We start from the raw sequence: 15,696 nt of genomic DNA on the forward strand, positions 1-15,696 counted from the left end.
CAAACTCATTTAAATGAAGAGTGAACTTGGTACCATGCTCATGATTTTGTGCTTGTGGAAATTCAAGCTATTGCAAAAATATTAGTATATATATCCAGTTATGTACCCTATCTATAAAGGCATTGGTGGATGAGACAGCTATAGATATTTTCCCCCTAAAATAAATTTTGAAAGGAATTTGAAGTTTGCAGTATGATTGATTGATTGTTTATTCAGTTTTCATCATCTAATGGTTGGTAAATATAATTCTACATAGATCATGTACCAGCCATTGTGTAATTTCCATTGAGGGCAGCCCAATAAAGCCCACGGGGTTTATTCAATGGGGCACTGTATATATAATTAACATCTTGATAATATTCGTAGAGATTACAGGTAATTATATATAACTTTTTTACTTAGCTAATTCTTTATCAGTCCATTTAATTTTTTATTTATTAAATATTGTAACACTTATTTTCAGCTGATTCCCCATTAGTTAACTCGGGGATAATGAAGTAAGCAAAGCCTTTGTTTTGATAAGATTATTGTTTCATTGACCAATATCACAAATTTTAAGTAATTTGTATTTTTCCTAACAGTACTTACCTCGAACTAATTTCTTAGAGTATCTGGGATCTCCTCCCAACCGGCCAGAATTTTGCATAGTTTACCCTACTCCCGTTTTCTATGCGGGGTAACCTCTGGCAGAGTGATACACGCCATAAGGTGACCTGGGGTCAGAGAGCATGCTTGCTCAGGTCTAGAGCTCCAGTAAGTTTTGACAGATAGGTTTCTACGAAGACCTGTAAGGCACTCGGGGCAGGATGGGCGGGCCATAACCCGAAAGTAGTTCGAGGTAAGTACAGTTAGGAAAAATACAAATTACTTAAAGTTTGTGATTTGTTCCAACACAGAGTACTTACCTCGAACTACTTTCTTAGGAGACTTACACCTTAGGAGGTGGGAGTGGCGTTCCGGACCTAGAGACCGTGATGAGGAGAGAAAAGGAACCTAGATAGGAGGCTAGGTTCTGCTGACCCCAAAGGAAACACAAGAAAATAGGGAAAACTACGCAAAAAACTCTCTAGTGTATAAGTAACCCACCTCTGCAAAAATCCTTGGAGATGCATTCTTCCACTGACAGTGTATCTCATGGCAGTTCAAGGATTTAAAGGTCATATAGGGGAAGGTGATAGGGGAAAAAAAAAAGGAGTAAGGAAGGAACCTGTGTCTCTTGGACTTACCGCCCACGGCTTCCCCGGGGCTACACCTTTAAATCTTTTGGAGCGTGGAAATGGCGGGACCGAGAGAGAACCTGTCCAAGGATCTCCTCGAACCATCCTTTAAGTAGTGAGCTGTAAAGGTAGACTGTCTAGACCATGTACTTGCCCTCATGATTTGGCCCACTGCCATGTTTCTTTCAAAGGCCAACAGAGTACTCAGTCCTCTAATGTCGTGGGGTCTAGGCCTTCCTAGAAGAGGGACCCCTGCACGCTGTAGGCTTACATGATCACCTGGCGTAGCCGGAAGGAGATTGTATTTTTGGAGACCAGCTTCTTCACCAGTCCTGAGGAGACGAACAGACTCTTGGTTTCGGGGCGAAGTTTGGCCATCCTCTCTAGGTACTTCCGTACTGCCCTGACTGGACACTGAAGCAAGTCCCTCGGGTTGTCCGAATGTGGGATAGCTGGCACTGAGAACCCTTCAAACTTGGGGTCCCAAACAGCAGGATTCCGAGTCTTGGCTACGAAGGAGGGTAAGAATCTGAAGGTAGCTTCTCGCCAGCCCTTCGAGTGTGAGATCTCGTAAGACAGGCCATGAATCTCACCTACTCTTTTTGCTGATGCCAGAGATAGCAGAAAGACTGTCTTGAGGGTGAGCTCCTTGTCTAGAATGTCTTTGAGAGGCTCGAAGGGAGGTTCCGAAAGCATCTTCCGTACCCTAGCCCCATCCCACTGGGGCACTCTAGCGGCTTGGGGGGAACATGACTGCTCGAAGCTCTTGATGAGCATCGAGATATGTCTGGAGGCACCTAGGTCGATGCCCTTCAGGAGGAAGACTTGGCCCAGCGCTGCCCGGACTCCTTTAATGGCTAGGATGGACGTGCCCACTTCGTCCTTGAGATAGGCCAGGAAGTCTGCTATCTCGTGAATGGAGGCCCCTAACGACCTGATGTTCTTCGAGGAGCACCCCTTAGTAAAGGTAGCCCACTTCGCCTGGTACACCGCGACTGGCGAACGTCTCGGGTACCCTGACATCCTCGATGCCGTCCTCGACACTTATCCTTCCTTTCTCAGGAGACGCTCAATTGCCTCCACGCATGAAGGCGGAGGGACCGAGGGTTTTTGTGGAACCTTTGGAAGTGAGGCTGCCGGAGAAGGTCTGGTCTGTCTGGAAGTGGCCAAGGTGGAAGGCGTGCTAGTTCCTTTAGATCCACGAACCACTCTCTCTCCGGCCACCAGGGCGCTACCAAAGTCATCCACAGGTTGGCCGCCCGTCTCACCCTGTTGAGGACCTGTCTGAGCATCCCGAAGGGAGGGAAGGCATAAACGCCGAGGTTGTCCCAAGGGTGTTGGAAGGCGTCCTTGAACCCTGCTGCTGGATCTGGCACAGGAGAACAAAACAAGGGGAACTGTGCGTTTAGTCTCGTGGCGAAGAGGTCTATCACCGGTTAGCCCCACTTCAGGATAAGGGTTTTGGCCACTTCTGGGTGTAGGGACCACTCGGGCCCTACCACTTGACCCATCCTGCTGAGGCCGTCGGCCAGGACGTTCCTCTTCCCCGGAATGAACCTGGCTGAGATATTGATTTGTTTCACTTCGGCCCATTCTAGGAACTCCGTGAGACTGCACAGTTCCTTCGACTTCAGTCCTCCTTGCGTTTTCACGTAGGCCACCACCGTGGTGTTGTCGCACATCAGAGCCACGGCGTTTCCCCGGAGTAGATGGACGAACTCTAGGCACACCCTTTGTACGGCTATCATCTCCAGCACGTTTATGTGCAGGTTCGTCTCCTCAACTTCCCATTTTCCCTTTTGCCGTTTTGTCGAGAAGATGGGCACCCCAGCCCTCCTTGGATGCGTCCGTGAACAGGCTCATCTCCGGAGGGTCGGCTGCGAAGGGCATTCCCTTGAGGGTGTTCGTTCTTACGGGCCACCACCCCAGGACTTCCTTCGTCTCTGGGGACACCAGGACTATCTTTTGCGGGGAGTCCTATCAGTCTTTGCCAGTCCTTGGCTCTCCTGGGCTGGCCCGACAGGAAGGGCCGGAGTATCCGTTCTAGGTTGTCCAGTCTCTCCGCGGAGGGGAAGGCTCTCGCCCACTGGGAGTCTAGGACCATCCCTAGGTAGGTCATCCTGGTGGAGGGTATCAGCTGGGACTTCTCCAGGTTGATGATGATGCTCAAGAAGTTGCATAACTGCAGGAGCTTCGCACCTTGCTCCCTCAGTACTTCCTCTGAGGCTAAAAGCAACAACCAGTCGTCTAGGTACCGAATCAGGCGGATACCCTGTTAGTGTGCCCAGGCTGAAACTGTTGCGAAGACCCTCCTGAAGATCTGAGGGTCTGTCGACAGTCCGAAGCAGAGGGTTTTGAACTGCAACGTTTGGGTACCCCATTTTACCCTTAGGTACTTCCTGCTGGAGGGGTGGACAGGGACTTTGAAGTAGGCATCTTTGAGGTCCATGGATCTCATGAAGTCCTCCTCCTTCAAGGTCGCTAGGACCGACTTCGGAGTGTCCATCTTGAAATCGGTCTTGCACATGAATTTGTTGAGGGCTGAGAGGTCTATGACCGGTCTCCAGCCCCCTGTCGCCTTCTCCACCAGGAAGAGCCTGCTGTAGAACCCTGGACCTGGGTTCTTGACTGGTTCTACTGCCCCTTTCGCCAGCATTGCCGAGACTTCTTCCTGCAATGCTGCTACTATCAAGGGGTCCTTGGGTGCCAACCACTCCGCCTGTTGATCTGGGATCAGAGGTGGGGGGGTCCGCTAGGAAGAGCAATCTGTACCCCTCCTTTAGTACTGCTACGGTCCACGGATCTGCTCCGTGATCCCGCCATGCTTTGCAAGATCATTTGAGACATCCCCCCACCTGAGGCGTCGGCCGGAGTAGGGGGCCTCCCCTCCTACCTCCTTCGAGAGGCGCGGCCTGAACGCCCTCTCCTGGAGCCCGAGTAGGACAGTCTGAAGGCTTACTGTGGAGTCTAAGCTCCTCTACGGGGGGGGGGGGGGGGGGGGGCAAGGCGAGGTAAAGATTACGTGTACCAACGTCTACATCCGACGGGCGGACAGCCGAAGAGACACTGAGGCAGGCACTGGAGCGGCAAGAGCCCTGTTCAACCCGCTAGGGGGGAAAGCCACTTTGCCTTCGTCGCGGATGGAGCCGTCATGGGTCTACCCCCTCCCGGGGAAATCCGTGGGGTGTAAGTACCCTGCCATGTCAGCGGCCGCCTCTGATGCTTGGATGGGGCTGGCCAGGATGATGGTGCAGCTGGCTCCATCACGGATGGAGCCGTCGGGACGAAGGTAGCCGTCATGGGTGTGTCAGGGGCTATATCCGATGCTTGGATGGGGCTGGCCGGGACGATGGAGCGGCTGGCTCCACCGGGACGGAGGTAGCCGTCATGGGTTTACCTCCTCTGGGGAATCCGTGGGGTGTGAGTACCCTGGCATACCAGCGGTTGACCACGAAGCCTGAATGGAGCTGTCGTGGTACCGGGTATGGATGCCATACTGCCGGGTCGACCCAGCGGCTGCCTCCGCTGGATGGATGGCGCTCCTGCGGAGATCCATGGAGCTGCAGGCTTCCCCGTGCTGGCTGGTTGTTTCCTTCGTTCAGGGCGGGCCATCAAAGAACCAGAGGCTGGGACAAGGCTGCCAGTCCGAAGGGGCGACTCTCTCCGCTGGCCGGGTGAGGTCGGAACCTCCGCGGACAAGTGCCTGTTGACCGAGACCTGGTGCGATGACTTCCGTCGATGATCGGGTCTACTGGAGGAACTTCCGTCGATGATCGGGTCTACTGGAGGAAACGTACGGCAAGGATGGCGAAGGAGCTCTAGGGAGCCAGCCAGTGAGGGCCGCTGCTGCACGGGGATATCTACTAACCTGCTGAGGCCCGAGTGCTAGTCCTCATCCATCGCGGGCTTCAGTTCGTCTAGCCTGTGGTGGCGTCTGATGAGGGCTAGTACTTTTCTGTACGCTGAGGCCTCATCCGCGGAGCCTTCCGCGCTATCTCCTAGGCCTTCCGTCGGATGCTCCTCTGCCTGAGAAGGTGCACCTACGACGGGGGGCCCCGCTTGGGGTGGAGGCATCCTTTTGTCGTGGTACGACTTCGGCGGTTCTGGATGGAGGACGGGCATCACCGCTGGGACGGAGGCCTCCGTTCTGGACTAGTCTCTCCCCACGGAGGACCAAGCTGCTGCGGGCTTCCTCTTGGCTACTGGTTGTCTTTCATGTTCTGGCCAGCTTGTCGAAGTCTTGGAGGCTGGGACACGGCTGCCAGACCGAAGGGGTGACTCCCTCCGCTGGGCGGATGGAGTCGGAACCTTCGTGGACTTATGCCTGTCTGCCGGAGCCTGAAGTGAGGATTCCCTCCGAAGTTTGGACCTGCTGTAGGGGACGTACTTCAGAGCGGGAGAACAAGCCCTTTGGAGCCTGCCAGAGGTACCCGGAACTGCTGAAGCTCCCAGGAGGTGGCTGCGTGGGATGGCGACACGCACCCATTCCTCCCTAGGGGAGCGGCTGCTTCTGTGCCTCCTCCTGGGGGATCTAGCGTGCCTCCTGGCACGGCGAGATCTGGAACGGGAACGGGACCTCCTTCTGCAAGACCTCTCTCTCACCTCCTCTACAGGTACCTCAGCGCTCCATCCTCTGAGGAGAAAGAGTATGACTCGAAAGAGGAGCCCGAAGATTTGTAGGACCGCCCGAAGGGTCCGAGTCATCCTGCGTCGCTGGTGGTTCCTCGTGTCGGTCCGTATGTGACAAAGGCTCCAGGAAGATGGGAGGGAGCGTTGCTGAAGGCGCTGTGGGGAGAGCAAGGTAACTTCTTGCTGGGGAACCACGCCTCGAACTCTTCCTCCAGTCTCATGGGCGACCTGAAGGGCGTCCTCGGCGGCGCCCATGCGGGGAAATACGATGATGGTGAGTCCTCCTCCTCGGCGTCTCCCCCGGCTGCAGACGTACCTAAAATAGAGGCCCATGAAGCGGGGCAAGAGGCTGCAGCAGCCTTTCCCCACATAGGATCATCGGAAGAGACGGGTCCCGCTGGCACCAGGACTCCATCCTCCGAACACACTCCCGTCCCTCCCTCAGGCCCCCCACTTGCCTGGACCGACAGACATCCCCACTAGCAGAAATCGCAGACTCCTGGGGAAGAGCAATGGGCCTCTTCCCCACAACTGACTTACCTCATCCCCTACTCTGAGAAGCTCTATCCGACGAGGCATCGGGAGAAGCAAGCGGCGAGGAGAGGCTCGGCTTCCCAGGTGACCTCTTGAACGCCTTCTTCTTCTTGGTGCCGTAGTGCACCCACTGCACCTCGTTCCAGGACTCGCACTCCGGACACGTGGCTGCAGGCGAACATAAGCTGCCCCTACACGACGTACACAGAGGGAAAGGGTAGGAAAAGGTATGGAATGAACACAATGGGACCACGTGGGGACCGCGTGAAACACAAAGGGGGTCGGGGACGTCGCACTGGGTAAGGAGAGAGCGTCGAGATGTTATCGCAACGCGACCAGAAAACTTACTGGAGCTCTAGACCTGAGCAAGCATGCTCTCTGACCCCAGGTCACCTCATGGCGCGTATCACTCCGCCAGAATTACCCCGCATAGAAAACGGGATTAGGGTAAACTACACAAAATTCTGGTCGGTTGGGAGGAGCTCCCAGATACTCTAAGAAAGTAGTTTGAGGTAAGTACTCTGTGTTGGAACAGTCAACAATTTAATTCTATACCATATCCTTATATTAGCACAATTTGTCAATAAATTGCACAAAATTATGTTCTGGTGTAGAACATTTTTTTTTTCCTTTTAACAAATTAGCCTCATGTAGTTTTCTTTTAGAAACACCTGGTCTCGAGATATAGACAGTTTTTTGCTTGGGTCCAGCGCCTATCTTGGCGGCATATCCTAGCAAGAAATAATCCCTAGACATCATAGCCTACAAACATTTTCTGAAGAGAACAGCTGTATGCACTTCCATGCCACTGCCATCCTCTATGTGGCTCCTATAAGTCTCCATATAAATAGCCTATCAATGCCCAGTAAGAGTAGTTTTATTTCACGTTCATGAAAAGATAAACTACTGTGGATTTCCCATACAGTGTATCGAACACTCCTATTAGTAGGCCTACGAGTGCATAACTATAGCAAAGAGTATTATGAAACAATAATTGTAAGGAATAAAAACATTTGTAACCCTAGCAATAGGCAAATCTCGATAACCCCGAAATGAATAAGAATACAACAGTATAAAAATGTTTCGCATCTCTCCATCACCTCTACTCCCATCCTTCTTCCTTCACTCTCCTGTCTCCTCTCTTCCCTCACATACCCCTCTCTCTCTCTCTCTCTCTCTCTCTCTCTCTCTCTCTCTCTCTCTCTCTCTCTCTCTGAAAATTGCTTCAGTATGAAATTATTTTGTATGGTTTATTCTATCTATCTATTAATTTGCATTTTTATATAATTCATATCTTATGATCCACAGAGAGAGAGAGAGAGAGAGAGAGAGAGAGAGAGAAAGAGAGAGAGAGAGGAGAGAGGGGGGGGGGGGCGACTGGATGAACGTATAAATAAATCGGTCAACGGGCAGATAACAACGGAGTTGATCATTAGATACATGCATCAATGTAAATTAGATAGAAAAAAAAAAAAAAACATTACAAAATAATTTTAAACTTGAGCAACTTTTTAAGAGAGAGAGAGAGAGAGAGAGAGAGAGAGAGAGAGAGAGAGAGAGAGAGATGGGGGGGGAGAGGGTAGGCGGAGGTTTTTATACTGTTGTGTTTGTATCCATTTTGAGGTAATCTTGTTTTTGCCTCCTGGTACGGGGGAAATTTTTCTTTTATCCTTTGCATTTAGTGATTTCATGATGCTCTAATAAATTACCATACTGTATGTAATACTCCATAACAAAGTCTCGTACTGATGTGAGTGTATGCACAGAGTTATTGCCCGTAAACCTGCTTGCAGTCTGTGAAACCCACAAGAGTTAGTTTAGCCTCAGGAAACCAGGATCGAGTTATCAAAGCTTTGCTCATTGTCAAAAACATTATCCAAAAAGGTTGCACTTCCTTTACACAGTGAGTGAGAGAGCCCTCTGTTTTTCAAGTAAAGCAGTAATTGTTGAAGTCTACACCAAAGAGTGCAGATTCAAGAGAAGCCAACCATTTGGCCTCCTGGGTTGCATCAATAAGGCAGCGTTTAATGGCCAAATTGTATTCATTTTCTGTTGAAACAAACTCTGTGCAGCAGCTCTTAGGCGAGTAGTTATTCCAAGTTAAATGTTTTATTACCTTTCCGTAAATGATGACCTTCCTGTTTGTTTGTTTTTTTTTCTGTTTTTTTTTTAATAAGGGACTACAATCAACATTGAATCAGGGTGTGTCCTTCGTTTGTTATTTTAACACACGAGAATGGATACTTCTATCAATTAATTTGACAAAATTCTCATTCAAGAGGACAACAGTCTGTCTCTTTATACAATTATGATAGGTATTGACCACCGACAATTCACTAACGACAATCCGTCGATAACATTTGGCATTTAGCCGATAACAATTCACCGCAGATGACAGTTCGCCACCAAATGATGCCTTACAATTAATGATGAAAGCAAAAATCATGAGACATAAGAAAACCTCTCTTTGAATAATCAAATTATTTTGTTTAAAATGATAAAAGTCGTGTTGAACAATTGTGGTGCTTCTGTTAAAAGTACCGTCTATATACCAACTGGTAGTCACAAGATGCTGCAACAGTGACCAAGTCTGCAAAATATGAAAATTTTGTCCTCTATCCGCTAACAGGAAGTTCTCTATTCTGTTCATAGGCTCATATATAATTACAAGCCAAGCTACAACCCTAGTGGGTAAAGCAGGATATCAAACACAAGGGCTCCAACAGGGAAAAAATAGCCAAGTAAAGAAAGGAAATAAGGAAATAAATAAGCAAGAGAAGTAATGAACAGTTAGAATAAAATATCTTAAGAACAATACACGTTGCATCTACTTTATTTGGAATTATTGAATGTTCAAGGTCAGTTGGAGAAGGTGGAGCGGCAGTGATATTTCTTTTTCATCTTATTGGCCGCTACATGCTAATTGCACGGGGCATGGATGCTTATACTGACCGAGATATATGAAATACATCAATTTACCACGGCACTTAGTGGTTCCATGGTATCTTCCGCTCACCGTATCAAAGAAGTTTTAACTTTAGCTACTTCTGCAACCACAGCATCAGCCTTGTGCGAATGAATATTTGCTCCTTTAGTTGCCTTTTTTTTTTTTTTAACGGCCTCTTTGTTCACATCTCCAAAATTTAACTGTTTCGTCGATCTTTGAACATTCATAAAATACACATATGAATCCATTTTATGTGAACTTCTCCCTTCCCTTTTCGCTTAATACGATTGAGTGAACACTTACAGACATGATATATGAAGCGGTAAAGAAAAAAAATATATTCTAAAGACTGAAAATTTTATGCTTGGTAATACTGGTACTTAACAGTTTTTATTAAGACTAAAATTAGCAATTTTCAAGGAAGAGCTGTTCCTAAACAGTTTGCAGGTAGCAAATTGTAATAGTTTAGTAATTTTCAAGGAATGGGCTATTAATAATAACATCCATTAGTAATGAGAGTTTGCCGGTGACAAACTGTTCGAGGCGGTAAATAATTGGAGGCGAACTGTCTTTAGTGGCTAATTGTTGGTGGCGAATTGTCCGTAACCTATTGCGACAAATTCTAATGCAACAGATAATTCAAAACGCCATTCCAGTCTGCTTTTGATTTTATATAAAACTTTTAAAGAGTATGACACATTAGAGACAGGCTACTCAGTCTTCACTACAAATGAAACCAAAAAACGACCAGACGTCTCAACTGGAGGACCAACCTTGTTTCTTATATCATCAGGGAAATCTGTTTAGTCCAGGTCCACGTAATTACCAGACTAATGAGTAGGCTCACATATGATCTGCTCACAGCCTGATTCAGTGGATAGGTTCATTCTGAGTATTCATCATTTAATATCACATATTTCTCATTTACTGTTAAATCGGCACTGTCAAACAACTTCAGTTCCTCTTGAAAGCCTTCATGCCGTAATCATTCGGATGTCTCGTGGAGCTTATTTTATAGCCTCGGGGCAGCATATTTAAAGGCTCTGGAGTCTACAGTAGACATATCCCGGATCCAATAGTTTGAAACTATCTAACTATTACCATGTCAACACGGTTTGTTGGCTGCGTAATATGTAGCAATTCTCATAAGTATTTTGGACGACTGGTTCTGAAAACTTGGTGGGTTATTGTACACATTTTAAATTCAATTCTCGCTTCAATCGGCAGCCAGTAAAAATCAATTAGTATAGGGATGATCCTATCTTTAGGTGGGGAAACTTTTATCAATCTTGTTCCTCTGTTTAATATGTTTTGTAATTTCTTAAGTTGTACTTTTGATAAATTGTAACAGAGGGAGTTGCAGTAGTCAATCCTGGTAATAACATAGTTTATCACAAGTTTCTTCACAGAATTTTCGTCCAGGTACTTTTTTATAAAACCAATATTTCTTAGATAAAACCAATATTTCTTAGATGGTAACCAGCAGTTTTTACAATATTATTATTTGGGCATCGAGAGAAGAGTTAGGCAAAAAATGCACCCAGATCACGAACTTTACCAGATATCGGCACCGAGTCATTATTTATGTTCATTTGAAAATCACCTAAGCTTATCACGGTGTTTCTCTTGCCCACCACCATGAATTCAGTTTTGTTCTCATTTGATTTTAGGTGTTTAATTGCCATCCTTTCTCTAACACTATCAAGGATACGGTTTAGAGTTTCAGTAGTGTCATCTATATCTCTTATGGAGAAGTAAAATTGTGTGTCATCCGCAAATAGTTTGAACTTCACACCATGCCTTTGTAGTATTTTCGATAGACCGATAGTATAGATGCAAAATAAGATTTGGCCAAGTACACTCCCGTGGGGTACCCCTCTGTTTAAGGGTTCATATGATGAAGAGTTTCCAATTTGTATACATTAATTTCTACCATCTAAGTAGTCTTTTTGGGTATTCTAGGGCTTGATCTTTAACGCTGATGCACCGTAGATCATTTGGTAGCAGTTCATGCACAACTGTATCAAAAGCCACACTGATTGATTGAGAGTTATCTGGCATCCTGACACCTAAGGTCATTGACGCCGATAAAGAGATCGAGTAATATTAAAAATACCCCATTTATTTTCATCTGCATTTGCTATTCTGATTATTATTTTGGCTAGACAAGAAAAGTTTCTCTCCAATTACTTCAGATATTGGCATAGGATCGGTCGAGCAGTTTGTTTTCTTTGCTCCCTTGATAATTCTTGAAAAAATTACTACGTAATTGGAAAATTAATACAAAGCGTAATTTTCTAATTTTAATGAAACCTTCATAAAATCATGAACTAAGAAATTGAACAAGAATTAATAAAATGGTTTCATGTATTGCTGCTCAAATTAAAAACAATGCTGTTGTTGCTGCTGTCGAAAATGATCGCCTTAAAATGGAGGTCAAAGCGATGGTCAAGCATCTCCAACTTTCAATTACCGTTCTCAAGAACCCTAGATAAGCATAATATATCAAATATCAGTTAAAACTTCAAATGGTAACTTAAACTATCGAAATCGCTAGTAAATTATTCAAACACAGGGATGCCATTCAAATATATATTGTATCAATAATGGATAGCACTTAAAATTATCAAAATAATAATTACCTAAAGGCAATGGTCCACTTTGCGTATTAAGTACTGTATATCACTTGCATACAACGAGCCAAATTTACAGTAAGGCCGAACGAATAAACACCTAAGTAGTAAAGCAACGAATGTAAACAAACGACTAATTAACGTAAAAGTGGCAAAATGAGAGAATACTAAAATAAGATACAATACTTAAATCATCTAACCAGCAGAAAGTAACAGAATATAAAATGAATCTCTTAATTATGACTGGGAAAGTATAATATGGAAATCCCATAAAATTGTAAATGGTATAAATATTATCCAAGGGTATATTTATTTGTGGGGCTAAAAAGCAAAGCAAGGGACTTTCATTATCAAATGAACTATGGATTATAAATCACAAAATTTAAATGACCTTTAAAATGATGACGTACCTCACAACCCATACCGTACGTGTATGCTGTTTGTGAATGAAACAAATCACAATTGCTGTGTTGGCTCTTGACGAGGCTTCCAAGAAGAAGGCAACGTAAGATGCGGATCCATGGTACAGATCACTTATTTTTTCACCATGACGATAAAGAGGCAAGCAAATCCAATGTTGTCACTGGTGAAGATGGCTAAGAACTAACTTTTATTTTCATGAAAAACCGTCCACTTCTCCTTTCTGTAAGAAATGTATAACGAGCAGCAAATCTCTTCAACGACCCAAACCATCTTGTTTTTTAACAGGTTATTAAGGAATTGTCATTATTTTATGTAAACAAAAATTATTTAAATACTAGAAATGCAAGTTAAAATCAAAACAATCATTTAAAAACTTACCAAATTACCACATTATAAAAAGACACATTATAAAAAGAAACAGAAAAAATAACTTGTTATTTTTAACACTCCCGGGGTTAGAAATCAAATTTTATGTAAGAATTATGTAAATTTGATCAAATAAAGAAAAAAAATAAATTAGTCTGAAATATCATCGTTTAGAATGGGTTTGATTTTTTGCCGTGATATCTCTGCAGCTTTTCTCAGTGGACGTTTTCTAGAAATGTCCATGCCTGGAATCTCTTCCTTCGATGCTACAGCATCCTCATCATCATCATCTGATGCTATATCATCCTTATCAGACTCCTTCCTCAAGAGTGGTATTAAAGAAGTAACATGCCTTTTAGTTATTTCATTGGTTTTACCCTTCAGAACTTTTGCAGCAGTTACATCTCCGTTGATATTCTTGAAAACTTCTTTGACAATTCCCATAGGTTAATTAACGGGTTTATATCCATCTTCCTTAATCAGCACAATATCGCCGATACTGATTTGTTTATGGTTTACAGGAGCATATCTATCCTTCTTATCAGTAGCTTGTTTAATTAAAGTGTTCATGAATTCCCGATGATAGATTTCCAGCAAGTTAGTTCTAATTTGTTTCAGCTTCTCGTAAGATGTTTTAATTTTATGTACAACATCAAAGTAAACCTGAAAATCCTCATCAGAATCAGGGTCAGCTTGTAATGCAGGAATAATATTTAAAGAGACCAATGAATATCCATGAATAAGTTCCTCTGGCGTTATAGGGGTTGGTACATTATTAGAACAATCTCTTAATGCTTCTTTGAATGCAATAGGCCTTCTATTGATCAAATGTACAGCATGACAAACAAGATATTCAAAATCCCTAAATTCAATAACATTATTTCTGATTAACTAACGTATCATATGCTTGGTCATTTTGACTACGCTCTCAACCAATCCTCCAAGGTGACTGCAACCCTTATAGTACTGTTGAAAATGGACTCTCTCAACATTATCATCAGTTAAACACTGAACAGTCTCAGCATCCTTCAGGAAATCCTGAACAATATTGGCTCCTGCTACTATTTGCGTACCCAAATCACTTACTATAAACTGAGGGACTCCATATTCAAAAGAATGCAGTGACAAAGCACGCAAAAACTCTTCAACTGTCATATCCATACAGATCTTAAGATTAACTGCTCGTGTGAACATGCATGAAATAACAAGGATCCAAACCTTGACTTTATCTCTCCCTTGTCTCACATAAAATGGACCACAATAATCAAGGTATACATTACCAAAAGGTTTATCAGATGGACTCAATCTAAATTCTCTATAGGCTGATTGATTAAGTTTGACAGGTCTTTGGTTGTATCTCCGGCATACAACACATTCCTTCAGAATCCTTTTAACTGTAGAGAAGAATTTTGGTATCCAGAATTTCCTACGTAATTCTGTCAAAAGGGCATAGCAACCAGCATGTTTCAAAAGCAAATGTTCATCCAATATAATAAGTTTTGTTAGAGTACTCTCCCTTGATAAAAGAATAGGATAAGTTTGGTTGGTTACACTGCACTTCTCATTAAATTTACAAATCACTCTTATTAAATTATGAGTGTCTGGATACAAATTCAACTATGATATCAAATTAGGCATAGCCATCTTGGTTTAAGAGTTACTACTTAAATAATCAATAACATCTGTTAAATTTATTTGTTGATCCCTAGAGATGATTTGAGTCAAAGCCTTAGAGCGCAGGTCCTTCTTATCAAAGCCATGTGACTTGTTTATAAACCCTTTCCATTGATCCCAGAACTTTCCCATGTATAGATATCAACTTATTCATATTTGAATATCTATCTAGAGGTATTAAGTGCTCTAGTTTTACAGTTTTGCTTTCTTTTATACTGGTTGATGCACTACATGCCTCAATGGTTTCTAAATTCTCGACTATTGGTAACTTGAAACCTAAAATGTCACTTTTACTAGCTAGATCTAGATCACGTATATTGGGACCCTTATGGTAATTAGACTTCATTAAGCTTTTGAATGACAGACATCGTGTAATTTTGTCAGCTGGGTTGCCCATTCCACTCACGAATGAGAATCCAGCACTTCTCCCCTCCATAGCTTTGTTATATGATTCAGTTTGTTCATTACGAACACTGACCTTTGCTGCATTTTATCAAACTTATGAGAAAAGGACTTAAGCCACGACAAGGCAACAAAACTATCTGAGAATAACCCCAAGTCAACTATTTTGATGGGCACCAGGCACTGTGTGCCGCTCAGTTCATTATAGGTATCCAACAAAACCTCTGTACCCAAACATATAGCCTGTAATTCAAGTGAAGGAATGGACTTTTCATGCAATTTAGATCCAATGAGTGTTTTTCACTAATACAAAGCTTCTTTCACCACTTCTCATATTGCACAAATACACAACAACTCCATAAACTCTTTTGCTAGCATCAACATAAGCCTCGCGTTTATATTCATCTGTCCTTTCACCAACACATCTCTGGAGCTCAAAAACAGGAGCAGAATTTACTTGGTTTGCAATATTTTTCCATTCCTTTTGTTGAAAGTCTCCAAGTTGTGCATCCCATCCAAGCGTTCTCTCACATTGTAAGTCCTGCATAAAAAGTCTAGCTCTGTTAAAAAGAGGACCATTTATGTTGAAATCATAATTAGATGCAATTGATCGCAAAATTTCCCTCTTTGTAGTAGCCTTTTCATCAAGGCACAATTTCCTGGTTGAAATTGTATCACTCCTTCTATTCCAGATCATCCTAAGTAATTTCACCTCCATCTCAGATTCCTTGCATTCTACATCCAATTGCATATTTTCTCCATCAATTTTATCTTGTAGTGTAGAATCATTAGAAAACATGTGCTATAGTTCAAATTTGTAAGGACCAAAAATACCCTGTAAAATCTCATATCCAATTCAAGGTTTCAGATG

At 43.9% G+C, this 15,696-nt stretch overlaps 1 protein-coding gene across 1 annotated transcript; it reads right to left on the reverse strand.

Moving 5' to 3' along the window:
• Positions 1 to 13,196: 13,196 nt before the first annotated feature.
• LOC137645409 (uncharacterized) lies at positions 13,197 to 14,820 on the reverse strand. Its single transcript, XM_068378213.1, has 3 exons — positions 14,620 to 14,820; positions 13,717 to 14,366; positions 13,197 to 13,611 (listed from the first exon to the last, which is right to left on the reverse strand). Exons 1-3 carry the CDS (start codon positions 14,818 to 14,820, stop codon positions 13,197 to 13,199), a joined length of 1,266 nt encoding a protein of 421 aa, XP_068234314.1.
• Between the last annotated feature and the right edge of the window lie 876 nt (positions 14,821 to 15,696).

This window comes from Palaemon carinicauda, chromosome 8 (genome assembly GCF_036898095.1).
Source record: "Palaemon carinicauda isolate YSFRI2023 chromosome 8, ASM3689809v2, whole genome shotgun sequence".
Classification (NCBI taxonomy): domain Eukaryota; kingdom Metazoa; phylum Arthropoda; class Malacostraca; order Decapoda; family Palaemonidae; genus Palaemon; species Palaemon carinicauda.

Bases quoted from the DNA above. Each gene is read 5' to 3' on its own strand.
- LOC137645409 (XM_068378213.1), bottom strand. From the start codon at position 14,820: ATGGGCAACCCAGCTGACAAAATTACACGATGTCTGTCATTCAAAAGC. The intron at 14,367-14,619 runs GTAAAACTAGAG...TTGATATCATAG, and splicing joins GTATAAAAGAAAGCAAAACT to TTGAATTTGTATCCAGACAC. The intron at 13,612-13,716 runs GTACTATAAGGG...TATTGAATTTAG, and splicing joins GAGAGAGTCCATTTTCAACA to GGATTTTGAATATCTTGTTT.